Source organism: Apus apus, chromosome 5 (genome assembly GCF_020740795.1).
Source record: "Apus apus isolate bApuApu2 chromosome 5, bApuApu2.pri.cur, whole genome shotgun sequence".
In the NCBI taxonomy this organism is placed as follows: Eukaryota; Metazoa; Chordata; class Aves; order Apodiformes; family Apodidae; genus Apus; species Apus apus.
The window spans coordinates 63,920,740-63,936,395 of record NC_067286.1 but is presented as its reverse complement, the minus strand read 5'-3'; the positions used below and the strand labels follow the sequence as shown (position 1 = coordinate 63,936,395).

Sequence of the window (15,656 nt, the reverse complement as noted above, 5' to 3'; positions counted from 1 at the left end):
GAGCACACGATGCTGAAGAGCAGCTTTTGCAATACACTGGTATGTATGTTTTCCAGGATTGGGCTGTATTATTTCAAATTTTAAGACTTTTTTCAATTTTAATCTAATATCTACTTTAAATCACTGTTCAAATGCTTCTCCCTATCATATACAGTTATGTTTTAGTAACTTAAAAGCTAAGACCCTGTTAACTGGACTTTACTACTGATAGGTCATATGAGTGGCTTCCTGAAGCAATGCCAGAAAAATTTTATCTTTATGGCATAATCATAACTGAGTGGCATATGGGCTGAAGGACCCATATTCTTCACACCCACAAAAATGTCATCGTTTTCTAAATGGTGTGTTCATGCAGGCCTCGGATTTAAAAACCTGAATATAAGTAAAAGCGGAATGGAAGTGCTACTGGTTGTAATTTTCTTTATAAACGTCATCATTTTAAGATAAAAAGCATAAACTTCACATTCATCACGTGGTTCATCTGAGATAATCTCTCTCTCAGGCCAGAATGTCTCATTTGACTTCCCCTGTCACACAATCCACGTGGTTTACATGATGATTCTTACGTTTTGGCTCAGAAAACTGGGCTCAATACACCTCTCAAGAAAAAGCAGACTCCATTTAGTGTGTTCAAAGGCAGCAAAAACTCCCCACCTACCCTGGGAATTGGTCCCAAGAGTTAGCTCCCCTGAGAGTTAAAAAGCTGTGATGTATTGCTAAGCTGAACTGTCTGCTTGCCTTTCAGATGTTGCTTCCTTGCTGTGCACCTCTCCGCCGAGCTCCAGAGTCATTTGCACTCTGCTTTTAGGCCATGACGGCACCTATAAACCTACCCTGCTTTGACTACCCTGAGCTCTACCTCACCATAAAGCACTTTATCAAGAACTTTACTTTTGTGACTGCTTCTGTAGTCCTTCCAGTATGTCAATGCCCATTGAAAAAAAACCCAAACAACCTGGCAACAATTCCTCCTGTCCCAGTATGAGCCACACCAAATCCACCTGCAGTGTCTTCCCTTATGGCTACTCTTCAATATCTATTTTATAGGCCAGTGGGTACCAACAGCACTTTTGCTACAACACTGAACACTAAGTCTGTGTTCAGTCAAGTGTGTTTTGATCCTTAATTCCTTCCCAGAGCCACTGCTTGGCAGAGATTTCCCTCTCCAGATGTGTAACAATGCCTTTGCCTGACTTCAGAACACCTTTTGTTTGTGTCAGCTCACTGTCCAGAGCAATAGAGTCACTCATCTTGCAGACCTATGTCCAACTGCTCTGATTTTTGAGTAGCCCTGGGGGCTGACAGTAATGCCTACAAAAATCACAGCACCTTTCTTTCAGTAGTCAGTCCCAGGCAACTACTTTTCAAATGCACATCCCTACAGGATTGTGGCAACTAATTCCCACTCTGAAATAAGTTTTGTGCTTACCTGCTTGATATAGGTTCTGTGACAGGTAGAAAACACTAAATCAACATTTTACAACTGCAAATTTATTGGAGATACCAGAGTCACGACCAAAAGTTGACTAAGAAAATAAAACAGTGATTTTGAAAAAACAAACCAGAACAAAACCAAACAAAACACTGTACCTCTGCCAGATCCTCGAAGCAGCTGCCAGCCAGAGGATGAGGACTACTTTCATCAGTCATTTCAACAGTATCTTCAATCAGTCCTAAAAGCTTCACTGTCAACTCGTGAATATCTGAAATGTTGCTGAATATCACATCGATATCCTGCCAACAGACAACGTCATTTAGGAGTGCCTGGAAGGATTTCTTTTGCTTTTGGAAATACAGGAGCATTTTTCGTGAGGTAAATGGAGGAGCCAACAGAAAGGTAGGAAGAAAGTTAAATTCTGAGGTCTTCCCAGCCCTGCAGACTTGCCTGGGCACATCCAGGCTTGCCCAGTTCTCACCCCAGGGAAAGCAAGGACTTCATCCTTCCCTGCCGGAGCGGCAGCCCTGGCACAGGCTGCTCAGGGCTCGGGGCAGAAGCACTTGGCCTCTTCAGCCACAATTCACAACTGTTACTTTCCCCACTTCTGATTCTTGTCTCTCAGAACACAACAGGAAGGAGGCAATTTAAAGCACCTCCAAGGTCAGACCTCTAAACATCTGGTAAAACTAAACCAACTAATGGCTACTTTAGCAGAATCCTACCTGGGAACAGAGGAGGAATGGACAACTTCTTTTTCCAAATTCTGCTTTCAGATTTTTTCAAATCCATACACCACAAACACACCCAACAAGGCAGACCCCTCCTCTATGACCTGCATTCTTCTTCAGACCTCTCTGAAACACACTTCTTGGAAGCCTCCTCTGTTTCAACCTAACACTGCAGGGCTTGCCTGACCTCCTGCCAGTGCCAGGACCACAGGAATCTCTTTGTGGGGACAAGCAACCTTGAAATCTCTCATAACTGTTCCCACATAACAAGAAGAATATTCCTTGGCTCCAAAACATAACTCTTTTCTCCTCCCATCATCTTAGCTTGAATTCTGTCCCCACATTTGCACAGCTCTCCAATACTTATCAACTACTGAGGAACCTCCACACCCAGCTGGAATGGGAACGTCTTCTGCTGCTCCTCTTTTTTACCTACGAATCCCAGTTCAGGTTCTGCAGGCCTGGTCCCCTTCTCCTTCCTCCCACAGGAAGGATTCACTAGTCTCTCATTATCACTTGTCTTACAAGACCTGTGCTTCCTTTTTAGACTCCATCATCCTGCCAACAAAATGCCACACATACAATTTCAAATATTCTCATTATGTCTCACATACAGATTCCCTCCACAGTCACTCCCACACTAAAGAATCCAGAGCCAGGGGCTATTTTACTTGTACTTTCTGCAGATGGAGGTGCCCTGGGGTAGACTTCAAACTTCAATTCAAGCATGCATCTGCACTCACTGTACATTCAGGAGGATAACTTATTTTTTTTGTGTTAAACACAAGTGTAACTACTACCTCCATGACCAAAGGCCTCCAGCTACTGCTGCCATCTGACAGGGAATTGTGCCCATTAAGCCTCACTCTGAGAGCAGCACTCTCCACACTATTAATGGCAAGTCCTCCCTTTTATTTCATAGACAATCAACACTCATTATGTACTGACACACGATAAATCAAATTTAATTTTACCTCCAACACAGTTAATGTGAAATCAATATCTTAGGGCTGCTAATGGAGCAACCAGCGCAAGGGCATCAATAACCTACTCAAGGACTTACATTAGGTGTGAACAGTTTTCTGTTTGACAGGAAAGCTTCCCGAAATACTTTTATGATCAGATTCAGCTCCCGCAGATACTGCCTTTCTTCTGCAATTTCGTTTCTCACTAGGTCATAGTAGTTGAGCTCCCCAGAAGAAGAGGGCTCATCTTCACAGAGAGAAACCAAACCAATGTCATCCTGGTCAAACATGTCCATCAAAACCTAGAAAAAGAAATTTTAAAAAAAATTACATGCAAGCCTGGGTTACACTTGGCTCAAGCTCAGCTACTTCGATGTGTTCAGCTAAATCCTTTGAGCATTTAATACAATACTTTCTGTGATCACTTTCACAAGGGAGTAATATTTAAACTTTGGCAGCAGAAGGCTGGATCAGTTGCCAAAGCCATTTTCCCCTTTATAAGTTAGTATGACCTAGAAAACAAGTCACAATTCACACAGAACCAACTTTGAAAAGAAGGCATCTTGCATAAGCCTTTGACAAAACCCTCCTGATGAAGATAAAATTAAACCAAAACCTCTCTCATTTTTATGAGGATAAGAACGAAATGTCTTTTCTGTATCATAAAGAAGGAAAGAGCTGCCCTGACAAAGGGACATCAGGAGGATGGTAACACAGCTCAGAAATAAAGGACAGCACCATCTTCTGTCCTTACATTGTGGTTAAGTACTAACGCTGTTCCAAAATGTAAAAGGCTTAACTTGAACTTAAGTCTTTACTAAGACAGGTCTGGCACGAACACAGAGAGAAGCCTCTGCATGTAATTCCAGTCTCTCCCTCTTACCCTTTGGATATAGCTTTAAAAAAAGAGAAAAAAAAAAAAAAATCACCTCTACTATCTCCCTTTGCATCTGTCCAAAAAGACCATTTTAATGCCAACTCCTCACCTTATCAGCACACATTGATACTTTAATGTCCTGCTGGGAGATCTCAAAGTGTCGGATGTTGAAAACATAGTTTCCAGCTAGTTTTAAAATGTCAGCTGAGATGTATTCCAAGACAGCCACAATGTAGAGCGAGACATGGTAATCTACCTTATAACCTAGGACCTCCTGCAAATTGAAAACGAGAGAAAAAAAAATACCACTTATTCCAGAAATCCATGAAAAAATAAAATTAACACATTGACTTTCCTACAAAATTATCTTGTTGATAACTCACAGGAAAGTGACAGGCAAGGCAAAGGACATCAAATGGAAATGTGATTAGCGGCCTCAAAGGAAGTGCCTGCAAAAACCTCCTTGTGCTATTTTGCCATATAGTGACAGTGGAAAAGCTATAGAGCTTCCAATAATACTTCCTCTAAAAATGAGGGTCCTAAAAAGAAGGTTCCTTCAAGGAAGGGACTTCACTGGAACCCCTCTTGCACCCAAATTTCAGTCTGTATCTATCTATACCTACTGCAGGACTCTGGCCTGAATCCAGACTCTTCAGGAAAGAGCACGATTCATTTTGAATTGGCCTTGATGGAAAAAGTTGTCTTTCATGAAACTACAGACTGCATGTTTAACCTGTTACCTACTGCCACCCATCTTAGCCCATGCATTTGGCTGAACAACTCAGCTATCTGCATCCTTGCATTACATAAAGTAATTAAGCTTCAATAATCGAAGTCTGAACAGAAAAAAACGCAAACAAACAATAACAAAGCAGGATTAACACTACACCTTCTTCTTGTGATACATGCTCCATGTCTGCAGAGCATCAATCATGTGGCCTCTGATTTATGACAGGATCATCATGAATAAAGACAGGTAAGTTCATGCATTTGAGTAAGATAGTCTTGTTCTTATCACATTTTGATGCATCTTCTAAAAATTAGATTATCTACCTATGTCCACACACTTCTAAACCAGAATTCATAAAAGAAAGCCAGTGGTGAATAAGAATGTCTTAAGTTTTCTGCCCTAAAATCTCTTCCCCTCTCATTAGCTGTCACAATCTGAGACACTGTATAGAAGAACACAGTGACTAAACCTGAAAAAACGCTTTAATTTCTGCTTATGCTTGAGTATTGGTTTCCCAGTGCAGCCAGAAACTCTGGTGCAATAATGTCATCACTGGAGAAAAGCATTTTTTAAGCTATGAACAAAAAAACCAAAATTGACAGAAAAAAGAAATACCAAAAAAAGCAGTGTTTGAATCAGCCTCAATCTATTGATTCAGCACTGGTCCAAAAAGAGATTAAACACTGATCTAAAAATCAGAGTACTGTTCTCCCATGTGAAAACAACTCTGCAGGGCACAGTGTGACTAATGCTGCATGACACTGAATCCTGACTGTGAGCAAGGAGCTGTATACCTGTTAAAAATGACATGACACCCAAGAACACAGCTGGCCACTCTCCTCCTCCAAACCCACCAACAATAAAGTTTGTATTTGCCCCTTTGTTACACCTTTGAAGATGTCTTGATTTTAAACCCATGGCATCAGTGACAGTAACTGGGAGGACACTGATACACATCTTAGTTGACAGTATACAGGGAACAGGATCTGCTTGTTCTCTCTTCAATTTTGGCTTCTGCAGCACTTTGAAACAAATAAGAGTGTCAAAACAGTGCTACTGAAGCAGGTACAGTATTTTGAGTTTGCTTGGGTTTTATTTATGTTCAAGCGTTCAAGCCCTGGTTGGATGTGGCTTGGAGCAGCCTGGGCTGGTGGGAGGTGTCCCTGCCCATGGCAGGGGGTTGGGACTGGATGATCTTTAAGGTCCCTCCCAACCCAAACCAGTTTGGGATTCTATGTTAAAAACTAGCTAGTCGTATTTCAAAGTAGAGGAATACATTAACACACTAAATTCTAGAGCATGACGACTTTAGGGACCCACATGTATTACACACTGCAATGTATCATCCTGTCCCATGATGACTCTTTACTCTTTTAGCCAATAAGAGAAACTTACCTGATTTCACACAAATTAAAGAAACAATTTCAAGGTTATGCTGGAGGGCAACAATACAGCTGGGGTGTGTGGTGGGCAGAAGCAGCAGCCACCAGGCTGTTGGTTTAAGTACCTTTAATAAAGGATGTATTTTGTCCACAGGAAGCAAGAGAGGGTTTCTTCTTTTTCTTTTCTCTATAGCAGATTGTGCATCAGCAATTGCCCACTTGTCTATGGGGTGAGGAAATGTCTTTTGAACACGCTCCTGTCCAAACAGAGTGCACTGACATTAACCACAGCAATCAAAAAGTAGTTTAAAAAAACAAAACAAAACTGCAAATTACTTCCCCTGCAGTATAGACAATTATTCTCCTCCTCTCCTCAGTGTTTGCAACACATTTCCCTAACTGTTCTTTCCTTATTACCCAACTCCACTCTTTTCAATGATCCCAAGAAGAACAACTCCTTCAAACCTCCTCAAACAACTCCTGCTCTAGGATCTTTACATGACAAGAGCAGCCTTCAAGAAACCTCAGCTGAGACCAGGAGCCCCAAATATAAACAACATTGGGAAGTACTAAACAGTTTACAGTCTAAATGAAAATAACTAAGTTGATATTGTTCCTATTTCACAAAAAAAGTGTATCTTGCCCTACATCAGATCAAGTTTATGGCAGAAATGTAAAACAAGTGCAGCATCTTCTGTTCTGGTTTGGTGGGTTTTTTGGTAGCAGGGGAAGGGCCCCAGGATTGGCTCCAGTAAGAAGCTGAGAAGCTCCCCCTGCCCCAAAACCAGCCAAGGAGCCATTAGAGGGACAAAAGAACTGCTCTAACACCTGAGCAGAGAAGCATTTGGGGGTGAAGAGCTGTGCAGGAGGAGGAGAGCGGTGCTGGTGGCTGGTGAGGAAGAAGGGGCAGAAGGTGCCCAAGCAGGAGTTTCCCTGCAGCCCATGGCGAGATGGCAGCTGTGCCCCTGCATCCATGGAGGAACGTGGTGGAACATTCCCTGAACGCTCCAGGAGGGGTGAACTTGGCCACTGGACTTGGATGTTGTGGCCAGAGGATTTGCTGCCTGGACCCTGATGATGCAGCTTTGGAAGCCCCCGGGCCAGGGGAGTTTGTTCCCAAAGCAGCCATGGCTCTGTGGGAAGCCCGGGCTGGAGCAGCTCTGGACCTCGTGGGAAGGGCTCGTGGAGGAGAGGTTCATGGAGGACTCTCTGCCATGGGAGGGACCCCGTGGGGAAGCAGGGAAGGACTGTAAGGAATCCTTCTTCCTGAGGAGGAAGGAGCAGCAGGAACCACCAGCCTGTGAACTGACTCTAAACCCCATCCCCATCCCCTGTGCCGGGGGGAAGGAGGGAGAGAAACCGGGAACGAAGGGATTTGGGCCTGGGAAGAAGGGAGGGGTGGGGGTAACATGTGCAAGCCCTGCTCTGGGTGTGTTTGATTAGTGTGAAATTAAATGATTTTTTTTTCCCCAAGCTGAGTCTGTTTTGCCTGGGACCTTAATTGGTGAAGAACCCTCCTTGTCCTTTGTCTCAATCCAGGAGCTTTGTCCTCCTCATCCCAGAGTGCGTGTGGGGGGAGCTGAGTGAGCGGCCACGGGCCGGGTTCTTTGTTGTCGTGTTGGGCCCAAACCACGACATTAATGGTGAGCAAGGCAGGAGAGAGAGACAAGGAACCACAACAGTCTTCTAAACGGGGGAGGGCTGTGATTCATGAGCAAGGCTGGCTGCAACACTTCGGACTCCAGCAGCCCAGGCAGAAGCATCTTCCCTGCCGCACAGGCAGGCACGGTGCCTGCAGTTTGCAGCCCCAACAACACAGTAAACTGTAAGCAGCATCAGGCCACTTTTATATAGATTCACATTTCAACAGGTGCTACAGGGAACAGGTGAGGTGACCCCACCAGAGAGCAAACTGCTTTGGGCAGCAGCCCCCTACTTCAGCAGCCCCCAGCTAAACACATGTGCAAGACCCCAGCCTTGACTGCCATGAAGGTCTCCAGGCTTCCTGCTGCAAACCCTGGGAGCTGCTGAAGTAAAGGCTGTGAGGAGGAGTCTGAGCTGAACTCTGATGACCAAGCAAGTGACTTTGGGGTAAACAGGTTTTTTTTAAGCCAGACAGCTGAGGGGGGAGCAGTGATCAGGGCCCACTGCCCTGCCCTTACTCCACTTGGCATTCCCAAGCAGGCACATTGCCATTCCTGACCTTTGCTCTGGACCTGTAACCTGGGCCACGATGAGGCCTGGACGAGTGTTAACTCTTAGAGAATTTTATATACAAGCTGAGAATAAAGGTTGAAACCCATGTCTGCCTTTGATTTTTGCACATACTCTGAAATGTAACAGGAGGCCGGAGATCTTCTTAGAGGCAGCTTTTAAATATGTGCCCGTGGCCACCGAAGGCTCAGCTTTCTGCATCAGCTCCCCTGTGCCAGGTAAACACACGGTGACCTTTCCTCTTGGACAGCAGCCCAAAGCTCTGGGCTGGTTCACTGACATCCAACTTCCCTTGAGATTCTACCAAGAGATCACTGGCAAAATGGAGGTAAACGTGGCATTCAACTGTCCTTCAACCCAACTCAGGAGTAACACACCCCTTCTGTGCTCAGATTTATTGGTTCCCAGCGTTTTCTTGGGGACAATTTGAAGGGCTTTTTCTATTTATAAAACCTTCAGAATTCGAGATTTTTAGAGCTTGGTCTTGTAAATACTTGAGTATAATATTAAGCACAAACAGTTCCATTAACTCCAGGCTGTTATGTAAATATCTGCATGATAAACTTTAGAGATCACAGCTCTCATGTTTTCTCTTAGCAGCTAAAAGCAGCTGAGGAGCAGAGCCAAAAGCCTTCATTAGTGGATGCTGGATGCCTGCTGGCAATGCAATCACACCAACAACCCACAACACAAAACTGAATCCTACTTCTCCTGCTCTGGAAGTCTGAATTTATTCATCTACAGAACAACAACGTTTTGGGGAACCTGTTACCACCATGTAGTTACCACTCTGTGTTTTTAAATTAAATAGCTGTGATGTTGCCAAGTGCAACAAAGTTTTACTATTCACAGCTTTAAAATGCCAAGTATATTGAAAATCCAATACACAGGATTTAGTCTTTGCTGTGAGATTTGCAACCCCAGCTCAGAGAGCTGCCTGCAGTTCTGCACATGGTGACTTGTGGAGCACACACGTAACTACTGAAATTCTTAATTCATTTGTGACACAGGGTAATTTTATCATCTCATGACTCAGAAGCAGAAAACCAAGGAGTTGGTGCTTAGTACAATCAGTGCTATCTCAAACTGCTCTGTGTGCTGAAGGGTTTGATCAGCAGGGGACTGGAAAAAGAGCATGGAATTTGTCAGCTCCACATCTAAAGTTCAAATCCCGACTCAAAGTAGTAACAATTCTCTGAGTTATTAGGGGACTGTTAAATTTGGCTTTTATTTAGTCATACTATAATCTTTATGCATCAATATTAAAAATACATTAATAATAAACCAAAATTAATAATAAATGAATTAACTCAGTGTTGAATAAAGGGCGATTATCTAATACAAAACTAAAACCTTTTGGGCAATTATTTTGTAAATATATAGATAACTATTTCATCTCCATGACACACAGAGAGAGTATTAGATGAGAACTTCATTTGGTTTAGGCTGAAAATCCTAGCCATATAGATTATGTCAGATAAATACTCTACACAGCTATAATGGGTCCCAGCTACATGAAAGCACTTTCTCCCTCTAGACTGGCTCCTGAAGCACACTCCATTAAAGCCCTCACATTGTAACTGATGACACAAAAGCAGACAGCTGCAATAATACAGGCTCCTCAGTGAGTTCAATAAAGTTCCAGGAACACACAACTCTATTCCCACAGCTGCACAATCCAGACCTAACAACAGTGAGCTTTCATTCCAACTATTTACTTTCTTCCCCGTATATTTATGTCGAAGAGTAGCAAAACTTGCACCACCCTTACATTCTTAAGGCCAGGGTGGATTCGAGCAGCAGAAAATCCTTCCAAGCAATCTGCATTTAGAAAAATAATGCTGAAAGAAAAAATTCCTACTACTTCTATTCTCAAGCCCTGGTTAGGAAAATAAGTTTCCAGTTAAGCTTGCTTTGTGCAATCTGAATGCTACGTGATCTTTAAGTATTAACAAGCTTTGCTCTCCAGACTCACCCTTCTTAAACTTCAACCTGCTCTGCTCAAAACATCTGAGTTCATCTTTGGGATTCTGCAAGCAAGCACTTGGTTTTCCAGTGTTTACTCTTACCTCTACATCTTGGACAGTCCGTGGCTGAGCAATACACAGTTTGTTTAGCAGCTGAAGTATTAACTCTTCAATGTAATAGAGGGAATCTTCTTTTGCTGAAAGGTTTGGGTGAACCTGTTGCTGCACCTGTCCAAAAGAATTAGAAGAATTAGGGTTTTGTTCCCAATTAAAGCTGTGCAGATGGAAGAATCAGTAGAAAAGCAGAGCAGCTCCGTAGTGCTGCAAATTTGCACATTTCCAGTAATTTCCCACAAGTTTTCCTACGTAGTTAAGATGGTAATTTGTCCTCCTACAAAGCTGGTGTCTGTTCATTTATAAACTAAGTGTTTAGCCTTTCTGGTGAAGAAAAAACTTCAAGCCAAAGCACATTTCTGCAAACGAAGCAGTGAAAACAATCAAGGTGGGTAATTCTGCAGTTATTCATCCACAGAATGAGTAACATGCAGTTGTGTTACTGACCTACTACTGTGAGGAAAGGAGCATGGATCCACCAGAGGAAAAGACTTAAAAAGCAAGGACACCAGGCTAAGAGAACTAACCAGTCTGGCAGGGATCTGAATGAATGCACTGTTAAAACCTGTGGCAATGAAGAGCCGTGGCCACGACACTGGAGGAGGGTTGGAACAACACTTTGAGGTGCCTTGGAACCAGAAAACCAACTAGGACACAAAATGCTGTCTGAGGCATGAGAGAGAGAGAGAGAGAGATGTGAAACATACCAGAGAGTGAGACCTAAGGAAAAAGCCCGAGTCAAAATACAAGGGTGTCCCCCTTGGGGTGCTCCTGGGGGTGTTTCTCCCCAGAAAATGCACTGGGAGAAAAGTTGACTTCTATCTACCTCTAATGCAAGCAGGACAATGCCTTTTTATCTCTCCTCATGAAGATTCATCACAGCTCTCATTGCCAAGGCAACCTCAGCATGTGCCCACACAAGCTAAAGGGCCACAACTGACTCACCCTGGTCCAACGTGGCTGTTTTTCTACCAAAACTCCCCCCAAACCAAACAACAACCTCACCTTAAAAAAAAAAACACAAAAAAAAGCAGCACTCAAAGAGTTAGTCCATACACGCAGTTTTCCCTGGCAGGCTCTCAATCAGGAAGGCACTCACCAGATCTTAAACTATAGTCAAAAGATTTGTAAGTAATAAAATCCAGGGAAATTCCCTATTCTCTCCATATACACAATACGTTAATCACCTCAAAAGTCACCTTACATACTTACATTGGCATTTAGTATGTGGTTTCAAACACAAGACAGATGGATCAGTAGTTTCTCAGGGGAAGACAAGAACATTTTTGGGTCAATTCTGATCCTCTGAAACACAGGCAGCTCCTCACTCCAAAGACCATGGGCGAGTCCACCAACAGTGGAGGGCTCTGAGGGCTTCCACCAAATTAAGTAACTAATAATTTCATAGCAATACCTTGGAGGCACTCAATTTGCAGCCCTGGAGGCTTTTGTGAGCTGTGCAAAAATAAGACCAACAAGGAAGTAAGGTGTCTGGCCGGCTTCCTTCCCAGCCTGCTGCAGAGGATGGTGGGCAGAGCTGCTCAGGGGCTGGAGCCACTGCAAGGAACTGCTGCTCCACCTCCTGCTGTGCCACAGCCTGAGAAAACTGGGGGAACTGGGCTGTGCTTTGCCCCCACATCTCCACATGAGAAGAGAGGAAGAGCCAGGACAACCGATAGGTCAGGAGAAAACGTGAAGATCCATGGAGGGGTCCACCAGAAGGGGCTGCTGCCATAAGGCTTCAACATCCTAGAAGCAGAGATGATGACCCAGAGGGAGAAGCCTAGCAATGCACTGCTCAGACAGGGGAGCACAGACAGGGACCTCATGTAGCAATGATGGGAATCCCCATGTCTCAGGGGAGTGGGAAGGGCAACACACACTGAAAAGGTGAAAACATACACTGGTCCCGATGATATCAGAGTTTATAATTAAGGAATTACACAGTGGTGGTGAAGAGTGACTGTCAACCATGGGGGCTCCTGTGTGATACCCAGGGAGAGACACCCACATTTCTAGTGCTTCACTCTGCACTGGCATCCTTCCTCAAAAAGCATGGGAGAAGAAACACTTCACTAAGGCAGCTAGACTAAGAAGGGAATACACATTCTGCTTCTAATCCAGCTGTCCAGTTCCTTTGCAGAGTTTTTGTGCAGCCTTGCAAGTATCATTTAGTCTTCTGCATCTCTCCACTTCCTATAACTATTGCAACAGCTGACCTGTATGCACAGTCATGTGCTACTGAAAAAAACAAACAAACCTCAAGAAAAGCAAAACCACTCCTTGAAAACACTTACTTAAGACTGCAGATTTTCAACAATAGTCAGTGCATTTCATGTTCTTCCTGAACGTGAGTTTAATTCACAAAACAATGGGAAGCCAGGAAGTGCTGAGTTAAGATCTTGCCATGCATCTCATCTGCAAGCACTACTACAGTGAAAGCATTAGCTAGCTAACTAGGAAATGAGATTCAAGTATATTTCCCCCACAATGAACTCTTAAAGATGCCCCACAGAAACGACAAGAACAGGAGCTGCAAGAAGATGAGAAAAGGAAGCTGTGCTCCCTGCAAGAGAAGGTGAGGAACATCCATTTACTGCATCCGATCACAGCCACTCCCCTCCTCTCACAAGGGTCACTGGTTTTAAAAACAGACATCACTGCCACATCACAAGGAACATGGCTTCACCTTTAACTCACTGCAGTTCCCAGGTCTAACCAGCTCATGCCATACCTTCCTCAGCTCTCTCAAGAGCAGGTGGGTATCTAAGAAGGCTTAGGAAAGCAGGGGAGCAGGCAGCCTTCTTCAAACACTGGCAGAGAATCCCAGCTCCAGACAATGAACAAACATAAGCAATGGAGTAAATTTTGCTTCCAAAGGAGTGAAACCAACAACAAAGCTCAACATTTCTTGCTTGAGACAACTGCTCCCAGAGGATTCAGAAACCAGCTTCTGCTTGAAATGATACTGCCTGTAGCATCACACAACGGTCCCAAAGGTACTCACACACTTCAAGAGAAGTTATTTTGACACTGATGCTATTACTGAGAATGAACAAATTTAATAGCAAGACACTGATTTTCACAGCAAAACCAAAAGGCAGTTTTAAGAGCCATGCACCAGCTGATCAAATCAGCTGCCACTGTATCAAGGAGAGAACACGTACTCCTTACAGTATTCACCTGAACCCTGACTGAAAGGGCTGGAAAAGCAAGGAGAGACTGATAAAATGATGTAGGGAACAAAGCAGGAGGAATTACTGAGGACAGGTTTCTTACAGAAGGTACATTCACTGATTTCAGGTTCAGACAAATTGTAGAACGGTCTGGATTGAGAGGCACCTTAAAGACCATCCAGTCCCACCCCCCTGCCATGGGCAGGGATACCTCCCACCAGCCCAGGCTGCTCCAAGTCCCATCCAACCTGCCCTTCAACACTGCCAGGGATGGGGCAGCCACAGCTTCCCTGGGCAACCTGGGCCAGGGTCTCATCACTCTCATAATTAAGAATTTCCTTCTCAGATCTCATCTCAATCTACCCTCTTTCAGTCTGAAACCCTCCCCCCTTGTCCTCTCCCTCCCTGCCCTTGTCCCAAGCCCCTCCCCAGCTTTCCTGGAGCCCCTTCAGGCACTGGAAGGTGCTCTAAGGCCTCCCTGGAGCCTTCTCTTCTCCAGGCTGATCGACCCCAAATATCTCAGCAAATCATATTAGCTTGCATGGAATAACACACCTTAGCTAGCACAGAGCTCAAGTTTCATCTGACTTGTAACTGTTTCCTTTAAGGGTCAAAATACTTAAACCCACAACCTGTTTCACCAACCAACAAGAGCTTTGCTGCAAGAACTCTGAGCAGACAGTGTCAGATAAACTAGACTTTTTAACCTGTTTTATCTCTGACACAACCCAAGAGGAAGGCTTGAAATTACTAAAGAGGGAGATTAAGATTAGCCAGACCAACCATGTTTTACTGTGTCATTCACATAGGCTTATCCCTTCATCAGCTGCTGCAAGGAACAGAAATGAGTGCCTGAGTGACAGGAATGAGTCCTGTTAGCATAGCATTTCAACTCGGCCTCAAGGCCTTTCTGGGGGACACGCTTTTATATCAGATGGGAGTTCCTACACTGCTCTATCCCTTGCTCCTTTTCTGTACTTTTCCCTACTTTTCCACTCCTCCAACACGTGCATATTTGATGAAAATCCAGCAGCAGCTTCACAGGGGCATTTTGTTCCTAGGGCTGTAGCCTTGAGCAGATTTGGCAGGGTTCTCAGAGAGCTCAACTGCATCTGCACAGGCTCAAGAGGAGACTGAAAAACCCTTAAACGTAAATGGAGATCCTCCCTCTGGTTTCTTCCAAAAGGCAGGTCCTGCAACACAACTCAAGAGCTTCTAGAGAAAGCAGGCAGCTGCAGAGATGAAGTCAGGCTCAAAATTCCTTCTCAGTGAGATTTTAATAGACCTTACAGGCCCCTGGGAAGAAGTCTGTTAACATGAGATTTTCAAGGAGATAAGCAGCATTAGGACTAGAAACAAACTGATCTTGCTTTTAGAACTAAATGGTCAGAGGGTTGTAACTGAAACAACAAAACGCTGAGGAAAAAAAAATACTTGTCAAAACTGCAACAAACTTCTTTTTAGCCTGTACTAATGAGACAAACCAGCAATCTGGCTATACTGGCTAAATATCTTCTTATATGATACATGTATTTTGGGAGTAAAAACACATTTGGAAAGCTCCAGCTGTCCCACAGTAAGAACATGGGCTAAACAAGAGATTGTTAATTAAAAAAAAAAACAAAACAAAACAGAAAACCCCCACCCTCCCATGCACATCAAGTCTTTAGACAGCATAAACCACCACATAGAAATTCATACTCCTGAAAGACTAAACAATATCTCACTTCTCTACTTACATTCAAAACAACTACGTTTTCAGAAGACAGTATTTCAATATTACTCAAGATTTCAGAAGTTTCTAGTTTTAAAAAAAGCCACCACAGAATCTGTTCACGTGATAATACAACATTTCTAAGCTTATTCTGCAAAAACAACAGCTCAGGAATTGCATGTTAAATTTGTAAACTGCATCAGAAATTGCTCACTCTCCTTTTCCCACAGCAACTGATTTCAACTTGGAAATCGTTTATATTTTACTTGCCTCATAAAAACAGTTATAACAGATCAGCAGATCAAAGCTGTTTGTTTACTTGAGGAACAAAGCATATAAATTTGGGAGCAA

General features: G+C 43.6%; 1 protein-coding gene across 1 annotated transcript in view; it reads right to left on the bottom strand.

Annotated features, from left to right (window-relative positions):
* Window positions 1–15,656, bottom strand: part of SOS2 (SOS Ras/Rho guanine nucleotide exchange factor 2) — a 54,998-nt gene that overhangs the window by 31,307 nt on the left and 8,035 nt on the right. Inside the window, exons 2-6 of the mRNA XM_051620904.1 lie at window positions 10,404–10,529; window positions 6,246–6,377; window positions 4,118–4,282; window positions 3,230–3,433; window positions 1,591–1,734 (exon numbers count right to left, since the gene is read on the bottom strand). Of these exons, the coding sequence (XP_051476864.1) occupies window positions 1,591–1,734; window positions 3,230–3,433; window positions 4,118–4,282; window positions 6,246–6,377; window positions 10,404–10,529 (771 nt within the window). The remainder of the gene's footprint in view (window positions 1–1,590; window positions 1,735–3,229; window positions 3,434–4,117; window positions 4,283–6,245; window positions 6,378–10,403; window positions 10,530–15,656) is intronic.